General features: G+C 40.1%; 1 protein-coding gene across 1 annotated transcript in view; it reads right to left on the reverse strand.

Moving 5' to 3' along the window:
• The window catches only part of LOC142197756 (uncharacterized), a 234218-nt gene that overhangs the window by 151704 nt on the left and 66936 nt on the right, over positions 1 to 15578 (reverse strand). The window contains exons 33-41 of the mRNA XM_075268284.1: positions 13540 to 13671; positions 12691 to 12800; positions 10525 to 10621; positions 9673 to 9930; positions 8284 to 8376; positions 7600 to 7799; positions 4951 to 5161; positions 838 to 951; positions 503 to 637 (exon numbers count right to left, since the gene is read on the reverse strand). Of these exons, the coding sequence (XP_075124385.1) occupies positions 503 to 637; positions 838 to 951; positions 4951 to 5161; positions 7600 to 7799; positions 8284 to 8376; positions 9673 to 9930; positions 10525 to 10621; positions 12691 to 12800; positions 13540 to 13671 (1350 nt within the window). The remainder of the gene's footprint in view (positions 1 to 502; positions 638 to 837; positions 952 to 4950; positions 5162 to 7599; positions 7800 to 8283; positions 8377 to 9672; positions 9931 to 10524; positions 10622 to 12690; positions 12801 to 13539; positions 13672 to 15578) is intronic.

The following is a 15578-nucleotide window of genomic DNA, read 5'->3' on the forward strand; positions in this document are numbered from 1 at the left end:
AAATACTGTCCACATATTCCCTGCTGAGATCTTGCGGCAAGCACATGACCCCATTATAGTCTATAGGGATCCGTGTGCTTTCACTGTACACTGATTGCAAATGCATTCGGTAGTTCGTTCAGGAGGGTTCCCATGCAGACTCCCCTGAATGGATTACCGACGCAGATGTGAACGAGGCCTTACAGCTATATGAAGTGGGTTAAAAGGAGTGATAAACTTGCGAGATCACATCATTTTCTATGCATGACATGAATGATAAAATACAATAATTTTAGTACATACACATTGTGACATAATTGTTTATAATTCTGTCTTTATATCTATTTTATTGTTTCTGTTGTTTTACTTCTTCTTTGGATTTACTATTTTCACTAAGTAAAGTACAAAGGGAGTGTCAGAAGTGTTTCTTTCTAAAGTTTTTTTTTAGTAATAATAGTCCCAGAAATACATGAATGAACTTATTACAGGTGTTTAATAGTACGAGATCCAGGCCAGGTGATACCTTTTGTGCCCACTCATCTATGGCCATTCCTTGATTAATATCTTCAATGACATCACAGATCTTGTTATTCAATGATGTCCGTAGGTTGCTGTGGAGCTTACTGAGCCAGGTACCTAAGCCAGACGTAACAGCAACCTATAAAACAAATAGAGAAGAAAAAAATATATGAAGACTTTTCAAAACCTGAACAACTGTTTTACTGTTTACTGGTCTCACGGTAACTATGCACACACAAAACAGCTCCGAGATGAGTAATGCAGAAAGACTGGTTTCAATACAAGAGTAAAAAGTGAAGAAAGGCATATAACAGGTAATAGGTGATAGGTAATAGTCACCTGTTCATCCAACTGCAAACATTCCCCTGCATATCCTGTTACAGCCACCGCATTTATTTTCAGACTAGATTCCTTCTGTGTAATGCATTGATTCCTTTCCTGGGACAAACCAGCCTGTGAAGTATTAGAATAACATACTCATGTAGAAGGCGACACAAGGCAAATACATTATTTTTTTGATTAACAAATAGCTTCAAAAATCTTTTGTATTCATAGTGTTGCTTGAGTTGTAAAGCCCCTGAAGGCTCATATGCAGCTACAGCACACGCTTTAGCCCCTCAAGTGGGCTCACATCAAGTATCGGCGTCCACCACCAGGGCGCTGAGAACTGCGGTATTTACCGCAATCTCATCTTTATTATTTTATTGGGGGTTATTTATACGGCTCCATAGACTACTCTCCTGATGAACTTGGTCAAAATAGAAAGGCCAGGGGAAACGCGTTGAGAGATAGACGTTGTAAATAGTGGGGATGGGTTACATTGTTGCTAAGCGTATATAGACAATGGCCAGTTATCACACCCCACTGTCAGCAGGAGTGCTTATCAGCAGGGATTGTTTATGCTAAACTCTGCTGTACCTCTTTTAGTGTTATCATGAGCTATAAGGACCCGGTTCACTATTACCTTTAATGAATTGAAGGAAGTGCTAGCAGCTTTTTAGACTGTCTTGTGTTTATGATAAAGACGGATCAGGCATCAGTAGTGCAATAGAGCTGTATAAACCGCAACTTTAAGCTGTTGGGAGATCAGTAAATAGTTCAATGTCTAGTTTACATCACAAATAGGACTATTCACAAGGAGCCCCTACAACAGATTACCCTAAATTACACACCCTGAACATACAGAAGTGGGGGATTGTAAGGGCGTGGGTGTACTAGCACTTAGATTACATGATTGTACTGTTTGTGAACTGGGCCTTTTTGAAATTTAACTGAAGCGTCTTCTATTAGTCTCTTCATCGCATGCATTGTGCTGGAGGACATGTTAAGGCGTATTTACCCATAGGTCTATATATATATATATACGAAGATAGGGGCAAAAAATTAATAGGGTGAATAGCGGACCACTATTTCATCACTATATGTCTGTGTCTTTTTAAATGTTTCTAATAAAGTTTGGAAGTTTTAATCACACATTTTTTGCCAGAAACCGGATTTAAGTTAATTTACCCATTGAGTTGAATGCATAAAAGAACTGCAGTATATCGTTGTTTTATTTAACTCTGATTCACATGCAAATAAACCACCCAAGGGGGGCATTCACACGGAGTAACGCCGGGCGTGTATCACAGCCGTACACGCCGGCGTTACAGCAGACTGCTGAACACTTCCCATTCACTTCAATGGGAGCGCTCGTAACAGCGGCGTTTACGAGCGCTCCCATTGAAGTGAATGGGAAGTGTTTGGCAGTCTGCCGTAACGCCGGCGTGTACGGCTGTGATACACGCCCGGCGTTACTCCGTGTGAATGCCCCCAGAATTGGAGTGGGAAATGCTGCAGAATGACCCTGGTGGAAATTCAGCAACAATTTCACTGTCTGTGGTAACTAAAACAGATTTACTGTATTGCTATTTCTCTCATTGGAAAACTGATGGATAACTACTACTCCGGCTTAAGTTTTATTAGAGACCACATGTACCTTGTGCACTATTTGTATAGTCTGTGATTGAGTGGGAAAGTTTCAGTATTTCTAAGCAGATAAAGTGAGTTGATATCTAGACCACATGGACTAAGCAATTTTTTATTACTCTGTTTATTAAATTTTTTAAAACAAAACTAAATAGTAAAATGAAGGCATAACATGACTGCAAACACACAAGGAAAATCAAAATGGCGATTAAGCATTTTTTAAAATAAATGCCACAAAGCCAACTCTTTAGAATGGGGACTTGGCACACCTACAACCAGACCTTTATGGTATATATACCGCTATATTACCCCCAGATTGTTGCAGTATGCACAGGCACTCAGCTGTTAGGTCCCGGACTGGAGTAAAGTTCAGGCCAGTCCGGCAGGGCAATCCATTCCAGGCTTGGAAACAGACCAGCAGGGCTTTGTAAGTAGCACAAGTGTGTTGGTTAGAGAGGAGAGAGACTGAAAGACTGACACAGTCAACCAGTCTGGGAGAAAGCTCTGCCAAAGAGGACACTACTAAAGAGCTGGGTATGCACACCTCTTATTGATCTGGAAAACATTGTTTGTTAGGAGGCCAGCGGTAGGCAGACCCCTGGTTAGTGAGGGAACAACGCCGGAGAGGCGTAGGGTTTTGTTTTCTTTTGTTTGTTTATGCTGAGCCGCTGAGCAGCACAATCTTTACATTTAAACTTGTCTGCTGCAATAAAGGCTGATTTGAAGAAGAAACCAGAGCTTCTGAATCCCCCGTACATCACTATATATATATATATATATATATATATATATATATATATATATATATATATATATATCCTATTAATATTATAAATGTGAAAGTTTGTGAGTTTGGATGTTTGTGGGTTTGTGTGTTCGGATGTTTGTTAGTCAATCACGCAAAACCCGCTCGACCGATTTGGCTGAAATTTTCCACGAACATAGTTAATACACCCCATTGCGCAATAGGCTACTTTTCGTCACAATAGCGCACATATGTTTTTCCCAGGACCCCCACAAACCCCAAACTCACATCACCATCTCTGCAATCTCACACACTTTGGACCATAGCAAGCCACAAAATTCATATTGCCCTCTGCAGCCTCGCCCCTAACCCCACACAATCTCATATACATATACTTTACCACTTTGCCCCTCACCTTAACGCTACTCCAGGAGGCTCTCTTTAACGCTCCGGAGCAGCCATGTTTGCCGACCCCCACCGCTCTGACAATCCACGACACCGCCCACCCATGTCAATACCCCTAGGCGGTCTAATACATGCAAAAAAAAAAGTTTAAAAAAAGTAAAAAAAAATATTAAAAACAAAAAAAAAAGGATTAAAAATTCAAATCACCCCCCTTTCCCTAGAACACATATAAAAGTAGTTAAAACCTGTGAAACACATACATGTTAGGTATCCCCGCATCCAAAATCGCCTGCTCTACAAAGCTATACAAATATTTTTCCTTTTCGGTAAACGCCGTAGCGGGAAAAATGGTCAAAAGTGCCAAACCGCCATTTTTTCACTGTTTTGATTCTGATAAAAATTTGAATAAAAAGTGATCAAAGCAATAACATTTCCTGAAGATGGTAGAACTACAAAGTACACCCGGTCCCGCAAAAAAAGACGCTCTATACATCCCCGTACACGCACGTATAAAAACGTTACGGCTGTCGGAATATGGCGACTTTTCAAAAAAAATTTTTTTAACAGTTTTGGATTTGTTTTTAAGGGGTCAAAATGTAACTAAAACCATATAAATTTGGTATCCCCGGAATCGTAACGAAACACAGAATACAGGGGACATGTCATTTTGGTTGCACAGTGAACGCCATAAAACCAAAGCCCGTAAGAAAGTCGCAGAAATGCATTTTTTCTTGAAATCCACCCCATTTTGAATTTTTTCCCTGCTTCCCAGTACATTATATAGAATAATTAATGGTGGCATCATGAGGAAAAATTTGTCCCGCAAAAATTAAGACCTCATATGGCTCTGGGAGCGGAGAAATAAAAAAGTTATGGGGTTTAGAAGGAGGGGAGTCAAAAACGAAAATCAAAAAATGCCATCGGCGGGAAAAGGTTAACTTCAAATACCTCTGTCCCAAAGTCACTATGTACAGTTTCTCACAACACCGTATAGCAGCTCAAATACAAATTAACTTCAACACAAAAGTCTCACGTATTCTCAGAATTACAGCAAAAACAAGATACAAACTTACATTTCATATCCCATACCTTATACACACTACGAAAACCTTACCCGCCCCTGTATATACCCACTGCTACAATCACCGCAGACGAAGTCGCGGGTACCAGCTATATATATATATATATATATATATATATATATATATATATATATATATATACATATATATATATATTTATATCTGTGTGTGTTTATTTTGTTAGTTATTGTACAGTGCCCAAAATTTTATAATTCAGAAACTGAATTCTAAATAAAAATCATTTTAACTTACAGATTTTTGTGATCTTTGAAATGTACTTTCTGTGTCTGTGACATGTGTTGTACTTCTTTGTCCTGATGAAAGCCAACCTTCATTTCCAGATCGAACACTTATAAAATCAAGAACTGGCCCTGCTGCATCAACTTCCTCTTCATCAAAGATCACACTTTCTTCCTCTTCAACTTTCTCTACCTCAATAGAGGAAACTCCACTAAACAAGCACCTGAAAGGTTATGAAATAAAACAAATTAGGAGAAAATCATTAGGAGAACAGCTCCAAACACTTCTAGTTATTTGGAGAAAGATTCAAGAAATTAAACATTTAATGTGTCTCTGCTATAAATTCTTCGTAATTCATGATCCAGTCCTGAAGGTAGTATATACGTAAGACTTGAGCCAGATTGGCCTTTAAGAAACCCCATATGTCTTGAGATACCAACAGATTAACATCTGTGATTTAAATAAGATTAAAGGGATAACAATTAAATCCCCATGATCTTAATAATGATGTTACTAGACAAAAACTAGTCTATGTAATCTTATAAGTATCTGAAAGTATAAGGTAGTGGTGTCTGTCAATATCCCACACTCATAAAAAGCTTGTGTCATAAGATTATAGTTTCTGTGTACCAATTGTACGCATACATATACAGGTGGAACAATTTTACAACTAACTATAACTTTTGAACTCATTACAGAGTACACAAATTGGGTGGCAAGATATCTCAGTATATGCAGTCATTGGCGTAAGTGTTGGCACCCCCGAAATTGCATACACCGATCTAGTTAAAAGTAAAGCATTAATAGTGGCCCCAGGATGGGCTCCATAGAGTCAGTGGGCCCATGGCAGCTGCTCCCCCCCCCCCCCCCGCTAGCTACGCCTTTGATTTTATGGCTTAGAATAGATCATCAATATGCAATCAGCAGTATTCCTGTCATCTCTACCAACCAGCTGTTTGTAGTCCTGATGTGACTAAAGAGACCCCAAGAGTATGTAAGTGAGTCAAGTTTTTTTTTCATTTACCCCCTTAAAGGGGTTGTCCAGGAATTGGACAAACCACAGGGGAAGCCAGAGAAGGTGAAACTTAAAAAAAATAAAATAAATAATATTCACCTGTTCCAGGGGCTATGATGTCTGCTGTCACTGTCTGGTCAAGAATGCACCCTGCCTCCTCCGCCATAAGTCCTGCACTGGACATGACTGCTGAGGCCAATCAGTGACATCAGTAATGATTGTGATTGCTGCCATTGAGTCCTTTTCTGCTGCCACTGATTGGTCTCAGCAATCACATGTGGCACAAGAAATCGGGACAGGTAAGGGCGGGTTCACATTTGCGCCCCGGTCTTGGAAACCTGACAGACCGTGTCCGCCCGTGAGCGTTTTGTGGTCTCCACGGTGAAACCATTTTTTTTAACTGGACACAAAGTCCTGCATGTCTGACTTTGTGTCTGGTTAAAAAAAAACCAAAAAACGGTTTTGCCGCGAAGACCATAAACCGCTCACAGGTGGACACTTTGAAAACCCATTCAAATGAATGGGTTTGAAAAATGACTGGCGGTATCCGTCTCCTGTCCAGTTTCTTAGGCAGAAGACAGAAACTGAAAGCAGAGACCGGGGTTCAGGTGTGAACCCACCCTAAGAATTTTTTTTTTCAATGTTTCAACTGTTACCCCAACTTCCTCTGTGATTTCTCCAATTCCTGGAACACCCATTTAATACAAAGGGGTTACTAACAGGCATTATTAATATAAGGGTGCAGTAGGTTGCAATATTTTTGTAAGATGGCATCAGGGATATCATTTATACAAGTAGACATAAGAGGGTATAATTAATAATAGGGAAATTGGGTAGTATTAATTTTAGGTGGGAGTCTATAGTCCATGTTACAAACTTTACAGATAAAAGTCACAGCTGGAAGAAGTGAAGAAAAATGTGAATGATTACAGACATTGAGTCTTCTGTAAGTTGCAACATTTTTCCTGTACTGCATTTACTTATACGGTATTCAGAAATTTACTTATATGGCATTCGCCTAATAGATACTAAGAACTGGAGGTGGTGACAGGATGGGACCCTTGGTGGTGACAGGATGGGTGACAGGCCCTTGTTAAATTTTAAAGACTGTTATACTAAATAGTGGAAATGCATGCAGTGCCGCACCTCCCATGAGGCGACCTGAAGCGAGCGCTTCAGGCGGCACTGTGCCAGGGCCCCAGGGAGGGCGGCATTTTTGCTAACCTAAGCCAGTCCAGGACAAGGTGTCCTGGACTGGCTTATCACCGAGCGGTGGTTTGGGGAGGCCACTGGAGCAGCACTGCTCCAGCAGCCTCCCATCATGCTCAGGCAGAGAGCAGGCAGTCTCCGGGCCTACTCTCTGCCGGCGAACGGGGCTAAGCCCCGCCCCTTCACTCGACCACGCCCCCAATCCGCCCGGCCACACACCCCCCCCCGATCCGCCGACCACGCCCCCCGATCCGCCCCCTCCTCCGGCGGGGGGGGGGGGGGCGGCTTTCTGCAGTTAGCCTCGGGCGGCGAAAGGAGCAGGCTCACCCCTGAATGCATGTAACAAAGTTACACACTGATAATACACTAGTTTTTATTTACCATTATATAGATTTCATTTATAACAAAAGTATTATCTCTAAAGATGTGTACATTACCTCAAATGATGGCAAAGATATTTGATATCATAGGGTCTGCTAAGCAAAGATGCCAAAGTCAAATCTGACAAAAAGTAGAAGCGAGGAAAAGTCTGTCTCATTCTGCCAAGGTGTGAGCTCAAAGCACAAAAACAAATCTCAAGCTCCTGGTAGAAGTGTCTCAGAAGAACCTCTTTGGGGACATCTCCTGTGCAGCAACACTGTGGAAAAAAGTATTGAAAATATAAGTTTAGCTTTTATACATAACATCCCCATAACACAATTCTGAAAAATGTTTTTTTATCTCTTCTTAAATCTTTTGCTGTGCTATTCCTTTGTTATTTCTTCTTGAGTTTATTGACAACTTGATAAGTGTATGAAAGGTATGCATAACCAAGAATGGCAACGAAACCAGGAATGGCTACAAAAGGAATGGGAAATATCTAGGAAGTTCTTATACTTCTACCTTCTGCTCAATGCACTCCTGGCTTTGGCTCAAAAAACTGCAGCAAAATCTGCAACAAAAAGAGCTGCATTTCTGCAATGTGCAGCCTTAGCCTTAACTAGTATCTGCCTTTTAAAAATAAAGATATTTTATTCCTCCAGAGTTATGAAGCATGAGTAAAAAAAAAAACATATTCCATGACAAAGTAAAAACTAAAAAAATATCCTATTTGCTTCTAAATCTTTAGAATTCGCTTTTACCTGAAGAACATTTCTTGTTTTGTATGCTGAAACCATCATCAAAGTCCATCGTCTGTTAACTTTTGCAAATCTTCTTGCATCCCGAGGAAGGTCCTGAGTATTGAGCATAAATGAAACATTCTATGTATATATATATGCAATTATTATTATGGCATTGAAATATTAAAAGCATGTTATAAATCTGTAAACTGTGCCGAGCAGTGGCTGACTGGGAAACTTAAAGTGCATCACACCTTGATTCCATCTATTAAAGGGCTCTATCATTGGGAAAAGTCATTTTTAACTAAGCACATACTTGCATAGCCTTTAGAAAGGCTATTCCACACATACCTTTTGTATGTAAATTGCCTCAGTTTTGAATGAGCCCGTGCACCCTGTAAGTTTCAGTAAGCAGTGTCTGCTGTGTGTGAGAGCAGGGAGGCTGCTGCTGACTCATAAGCCTTCCCTGCTCTCACACACACAGCAGACACTGCTCACTGAGACATCCAGGGTGCATGCTGGAGGCTAATTAGTTTATGAATAAAAACGGTCTCATTCAAAAACGACTGAAGCAATCAACATACAAAAGTTATGTGTAGAATAGCCTTTGTAAAGGATATGCAAGTATGTGTTTAGTTAAAAATGACTTTTCCCAATGATAGAGCCCCTTTTAGAGAGATTTTTGGATTGATAGAAAAATGTCAGCAACTGGACTTTTGGGAGTGACTCAAAGTTGAAACTATACCAGGTTGAGTAAGTTGTAGTTAAGAGAGTATCCTTCCTTTCAGAGCGGGCAAAAACCGCAGCATTTTACAGTCACTGGAAGGTTGATGGGAATCTAGGGAATCCCATCCACAGATTGCAGAAAAATACATGCAGCGGACACACTGCAATTTCCAAAACTGTTGTAGTTTTGGAGCACGTCAATTATAACTACGGAAACGCCGGCGGTTTTACAATAGGTATAACAGATGCAGAAAGACTTTATGAAAAAATGCTGCAGAAGAAAACGTGATGCGTTGACACCACAGTTGCTCTTATAGCATTTTTTTTTTTTCCTGTGGCCTACTATGTGGGGCCTAACAATAGTATGTGACTCTACCAATAGTCACTAGAGATTCTATACTGGTAGAGAGTCACATCTCCATGACCCACGGACACACATAAGTGATGACAGACAAGTGTCCACGTGAGTAAATCTTACATGACTGGTAAGATACCAGAGCCTTGGTTGGGCCTTGTTAGCATTGAATTTTGTTTGCTAAAGTGTTTGCTTAAATCAATAAAATAAGGATGCCCGGAGAGGAGCTGCCCATATTTATCAGGATGATCACACATTACTAGGTAACTACTAGTTAATAATGGTATTCTAAGGTAAGTATGATTTATAATGAAGTATGTAAGTATTACCTGGATAATAGTGGGATTATTGTACACTTCCTCCAGATGTTGCCACAGCTCCTGTACCTCAATCCACAGCTCCAAAACTTCACCCACACGTTTTAGCTTCTCTGCCCAAATAGTTGCTTCCTCTCTTAGAGGATCAATTTCCTTTGAGTTCAGCATCTGTGCAAGAAGTACTTGGGCATCTTCTAATTCTTCCAGTAAAATAAAAGATTCATCCTTTACCAACAGCACTTTGTTTTTGTAAGCTTGGAAGCTCAGGACCTAGACATATCATAACAAGAATGAAATTACATTTAAAAGGGTTAACTGCGTTTATATTGTGATAGGCTTCCTTTCAAATATTGCAAGTAGCACATTGTAAAGATTGCATATCATTTGCTATCCATCCATCACTTGGGGCACATGCGGTTTTATATACCGCTAGAAAGCAGACAATGCGCTGAATTCAGCGCACTGTCGGCTTTCATGATCTGTGCCCCAGGTGAAGAGGTATCGGTGCTGGTACCATAGCTCTTCACCGTCAGAAGGGCGTTTCTGGCAGTCAGGAAAGCCAGAACGAGCACTATCAGGAGGCTCCTCCCCGCTCTGACAGTACAGCACTATAGGTGCTGCCTAGAGGAAGGGTGTTCCTGACTGACTGTCAGGAACGTCCTTCTGACGGTGAAGACCTATGGTACCGGTACCGATAGCTCGTCACCTGGGGCACAGAACATGAAAGCCGACAGTGCGCTGAATAAAACCGCATGTGCCCCAAGTGATGAAAGGTCCTCTTTAAACAAGATAGTAACCAGTAGGTTGTACAGTCAGTCGGTTTTGCTAGTAAGATCCTGTTTAATGTAAATGTTAATAAAATACCTTGTCACTCCATTCCTCTTCAACTTTTCTCATTTTCATTTCTAGATCCATTTCCTTTTTTGCTGCTTTTGCTATTGAAAGTAACTGCTTCTGAAACCTATACAGATGAGATTGCATAAATAAATGCATTAAAAAGGAAATTAAAATACATATGAATAAACAATATTATATTATTTGGGAGATTACATAAAAATTAGTGCAAAAAAAAATAGAAAAAAATCAGGGCACTCACCAGCCAGTAGTAAAATTCACCAAACTTTAATAATCTTCCATAAAAATAGGCACTTGAACAGCATTTACAGACGGGGGTAGGGTAGATGGGATGTAGAAGAAATGAAGCGACAACCGTTTCGTGCTAAATGCACTTCATCAGGCTTCCACATAAAAATTATTTTCATTTTACAGTCATATTTATTAGGTTATAGATTACATATTAATGAAATATTATTTTCTTCAGATTGTATGGTGGTTGCTCACAAACGTGTGCTAGCCACTGGCCATGAATAAATGGCAGGGCCAGCGCACGGGTAACGTATGGATGTCTGAAAATATACAGAACACGTTGGAGATGGCGTTGGATTTGTTAGAAATCTCAATTCAAAAACTATTCCTTTAAAGGGGTTTTCCAGGTAAAAAAAATATATTGTTTCACAAAAGGTATGTTAGTGCTAGTAATAGGTTAATAAGGGCATCCAAATACCTTTAGCAGTGTTTTGACTGATTTCTTTGTGAGCTCCTGGCACCTTTTGCATTTGTTTACATCGGGCTCTTCCTGTTCTGTTTTCTTACAACTACCATGATGCCTTAAGCCACTCAGAGCTGATTCCCTCCCTCTCTCACTCACACAGCCTCCCTGTTTCCCTAGCTAGCCTGCCAACTACTAGCCCTTCCTAATCAACTCAACTCTAACTCCCAACCCCCCCAATTATACTTACCTGTTTCCATTAGGACCTTCTGGGCACGGGAAATCACATCTTCTTTGCCGATACCTCCTCTTCTTGATATTTGCCGGCTGCCCACACTCGCACAATAGAACACCAGAATGTACAGTAGAGAGCTGCCATGCTGACATTCTGGCTCTGCTACATAAGGCATGGGTGGCTGGCAGACATCAAGAAGAGAAGACATAGTGCTCATCCCAGCATTCCGGTTCTATTGCGCAGGCCCAGAAGTAGTGATATCCCATGTCCAGAAGGTTCAAAAGGGAAGACAGGTAAGTTTGATGGGATGGAGGGCAGTGGTGGTGGGGAGGTTGAATTAGTTAGGTGATGTTCCATTTCCAGAAGGGGAACTACAAGTTCCTCATAATGTCATCAGAAAATCAGAAAATGTGCCTGGGTAGTCACAGGAACAATCTAGGTAAATATACCTTTTTGTAACAGTAAGTAATTTAGAAGGTAGGAAGAGGTGGGAGCTTAGATGATTTCTGATTTATCAATTTTTCCCGGACAACCCTTTTAAGGTTATCTTGAAGACCTGAGAAACTTCTGCACTATCAGAATTTTCCTCCTGAATGAGGTGCCTGCTAATTTAGTTCTTTAGTTTGACTCTGAACCCTGATTGTGTGTGTGTTGGATTCTTTTTTCCAGACTCTTGCCTTGTTTCTGGTCATTTGTCTGTCTCCTGATTCTGCCTCTGACATAACTTCTTGGAAAAGAACCTTGGATTTATATTGGATATCTGTTTTGCCTCCTGATTCTTCATCTCATGTGATCTCCTGGCACTGAACATTTGCTTAGAGATTTATTCCCTTGTTTCAGATCTGCCTTATAAGTTAATAGTGGGTTCTGGTTCTGTTTTCAGTTAATGGAGATTTTGTTTCTTTTATGGTTTCTGGTGGTGATAATTTGGACTCTAACCTAAAGTCCATCTAACCTTACAGCTGGTGCTGATGAAGATGTTTGGATATCTAGGTATCTATTTCTCAGCACTATAAGATTTAAGCAACTAGTTCTACTGCTTTCTGTTATCAGCCAGACCCTGCAGTTTTTTGATATTTGCTCCTGGAATTGTACCATAACAGGAATATTAAAGTGTGCTCACAAGAAAAAAATGTACTACAAAGGCTGTCATGTTAAGAAGTATACTTATACAGAAGGCCTGATCTCAGTTTTTACGGTTTTCACAAGTAGATGATGCCCGATTATTCTAAATACTTTCACATACTTTAATAGCCCAATATCCAGAAGATGGGACACTTTCAAAACATTAGTTTCAAGTGGAAAGGAACTTCCAGTTACAGACATGACTTGAAGCCAGTGACGATTACGAATTTCCTAAAAAAGATAAATTCAGGTCAATTATAGCCAAATGTTAAAGGGATCCTATCATTAAAATTCAATTTTTTCTGCCTAACACGTAGGTATAGCATTAAGAAAGGCTATTCTTCTCCTACTTTTAGATGTCTTCTCCACACCGCCGTTTGGTATATAATCTGGTTTTCGTTAGTATGCAAATGAGTTCTCTCGCAGCACTGGGGGCGGGCCCCAGCGCTTAAACAGCACTGGGGGCGTCCCCAATGTTGCGAGAGAACTCTGAAGCATCGCCTCCATCTTCTTCAGGAACGAGTCTTCATCGCGTCTTCTTCTGGTGGTAGCATCAAACTTCTAGGTCTCGGGCCTAGGGCAAAGCCGACTGCGAATGCCTGCCGGCCACAAGAAAGTGGTCGCTAAATTACTGTGCTTTTTTTTTTCTTTCCAACAGTCACCTGTCACAGACAGGTTTACAATAGAAGATAAACACTTTCATAGGTGACACCACTGGCCCATACCACTGAATGCTGTTAACGGAGAAAGAGAAAAGAGAAGCTCAGGAAAGATGGCAGCCCCCTTAAACATGTACAAAAAATAGAATAAAAAGAATCTACAGTCAGAAAAAGACAGATAATAAAATCTGGTTTTAATAAACACATATAAAAAATGGTGATACATTCCCTTTACCAACATAACAATTGCTGTTTTCCTTGCCTTCTCAGCTCAGTGTTAATAACAGGACTCTGTAGCAGAGATACGATACCTTAGATTTTAATTCATGCAGAATAGGTAATACATCTTCATAAAATGTGATATCTTGAGCCATTTCATTGTAAGCATCCCAGTACTTTAGCTTATTATTCCAAATCTGGCACTCAGAAGAATATTGTTCAATCTACAAAGAAAGCATAAAGAGAAACCATTAAGAGTTCAACAAATAGAGCGTACAAAAACTATAGCCCAAAGACGTCTGAGAAAAATATATGCAAGGAAGAAGCCATTGACAGGCTTGTCATACTTCGTTCAGATCTTATTGATTTTTCAAGTTATACAGCTAGGGATGGAGGGAGGGGTAAAGGAAACTTTTAATATAATTTCTAATGGCATGTTTGTGTTGGAAGCATAGTCCATTAGTAGAAGATGATTGGTTGAAGGATAAATAATTCAGACATTGCTTTTAGGAGTTTGTTCTTTGTTGCACATGTCACCAAGCTGTTACACGTGATTGTAGTTTTAACCCTTTGCTTAACATAAGGGCAGCATGGTGGCTCAGTGGATAGCACTGTTGCCTTGCAGCAATGGAGTCATACATTCGATTCCAGCCAAAGGACAAGGAGTTTGTATGTTCTCCCCGTGTTTGTTAAGGTGTCCCAGTATTCTGCTTTTCTCCTTAACTCCAAAGACATACTGATATATGGGATACTGTCAACAAGATCTGTAAAGCACTGCAGAATATGATGGCACTATATACAGTATGTAAGCAAAACAGATAAATAAACAAACACTTCAACTATTACTGTATTTTCGGTTATTGCATATACTACAGTATAGAACAGTGTTCCCACAAACCACCATCCTGCCTGATGCCATGGACATTGCAAATACAAAGATGGCAATGCATGCAGTTTTTTCCATTTAGTTTTATGGGAGATATAAATTCAGCAAAGCACTTGTTCAGCTCTATTACAGTATTATAGAGGTGAATAGAGAGAGCCATGCCTGTGCAACCTCCTCTTTATTGATAGCAACCATGATATCAAGTGCCTTTTGTTTTAGGATATCCAACTAAACAAGTCAGTATTGAATGAGAGACTAAATAGTTATGAAGGGCACATAAAGGTGATTTTAAAGTATGCTTGAATGGTATACTAAAGATCTGTATACTATTGAAATATAGAGAAAAGAGAGGAGGATGTTGCTGGAGGGAGAGGAAGGGTAAGCAGCCCAGGCTGTGCAGAGTTTTTTCTCCACAAATACTTAGAAAATCTGCTTATTTATTATTAGCTCTGTGTGGAGAGAAAACGTTCCAGAGCCTACACTCTAGATCCTTATCTCCCTCTCAACCTCTTGGCTATGTAGACTTTAATGGTGCTGTATAAGAGCAGTACAGGTACGGAAGAGAGCAGCGAAGTGATAGAGGGAGGCAAATAAGTTGGAAAGAGACAAAGTAGTTGTCTTTTCAGACCCCAAGTATAATAATCGGAGCCCCAGGGGAGGTGAGAGAAAATAATAAACAGTGTTACTCATCTCTCCGGGATCCGATGTTAATTTTAGTAGGCTTCGGGCCTGTATGGTACGTGGTCTGGGACATTACCTTACAGGCCTGAAGCCTGCGCTAGCAGTACCATACAGGCCAGAAGCCTTTGCTAGCAGTACCATACAGGCCAGAAGCCTGTGCTAGCAGTACCATACAGGCTGTTACTGCTAGCACAGGCAGGACCCCTCGTACTCCATGAATACTAATTTTCAAGAAAAGGCCTTTTTCTGGAAAACTCCAGCAAGATTCAGGAAACGAAAGGTAGACTTAAATAAACTTTCTATAGGTTATATGAAGATAGGGATTGCTAAAAATAAAAAATCTGAATGATAGACCCCTTTTAAAACCTGTATTGTTTTTTTTATGCAATGATACTGGATATTTAAATGGAAAAGGGGAATTTTTGTTTGTCAGGTTTTTTTTTATATATTTTTTAAACCTGGGACCTGCATTAGCAAAAATGCATCCAGGGAAGAATTCAACTGTCAAAAACCCCTTGAATGCCACATCTAAGGGACTAAGTAATTATCAGACTTATGTGAACT

This window comes from Leptodactylus fuscus, chromosome 3 (genome assembly GCF_031893055.1).
Source record: "Leptodactylus fuscus isolate aLepFus1 chromosome 3, aLepFus1.hap2, whole genome shotgun sequence".
NCBI lineage: Eukaryota > Metazoa > Chordata > Amphibia > Anura > Leptodactylidae > Leptodactylus > Leptodactylus fuscus.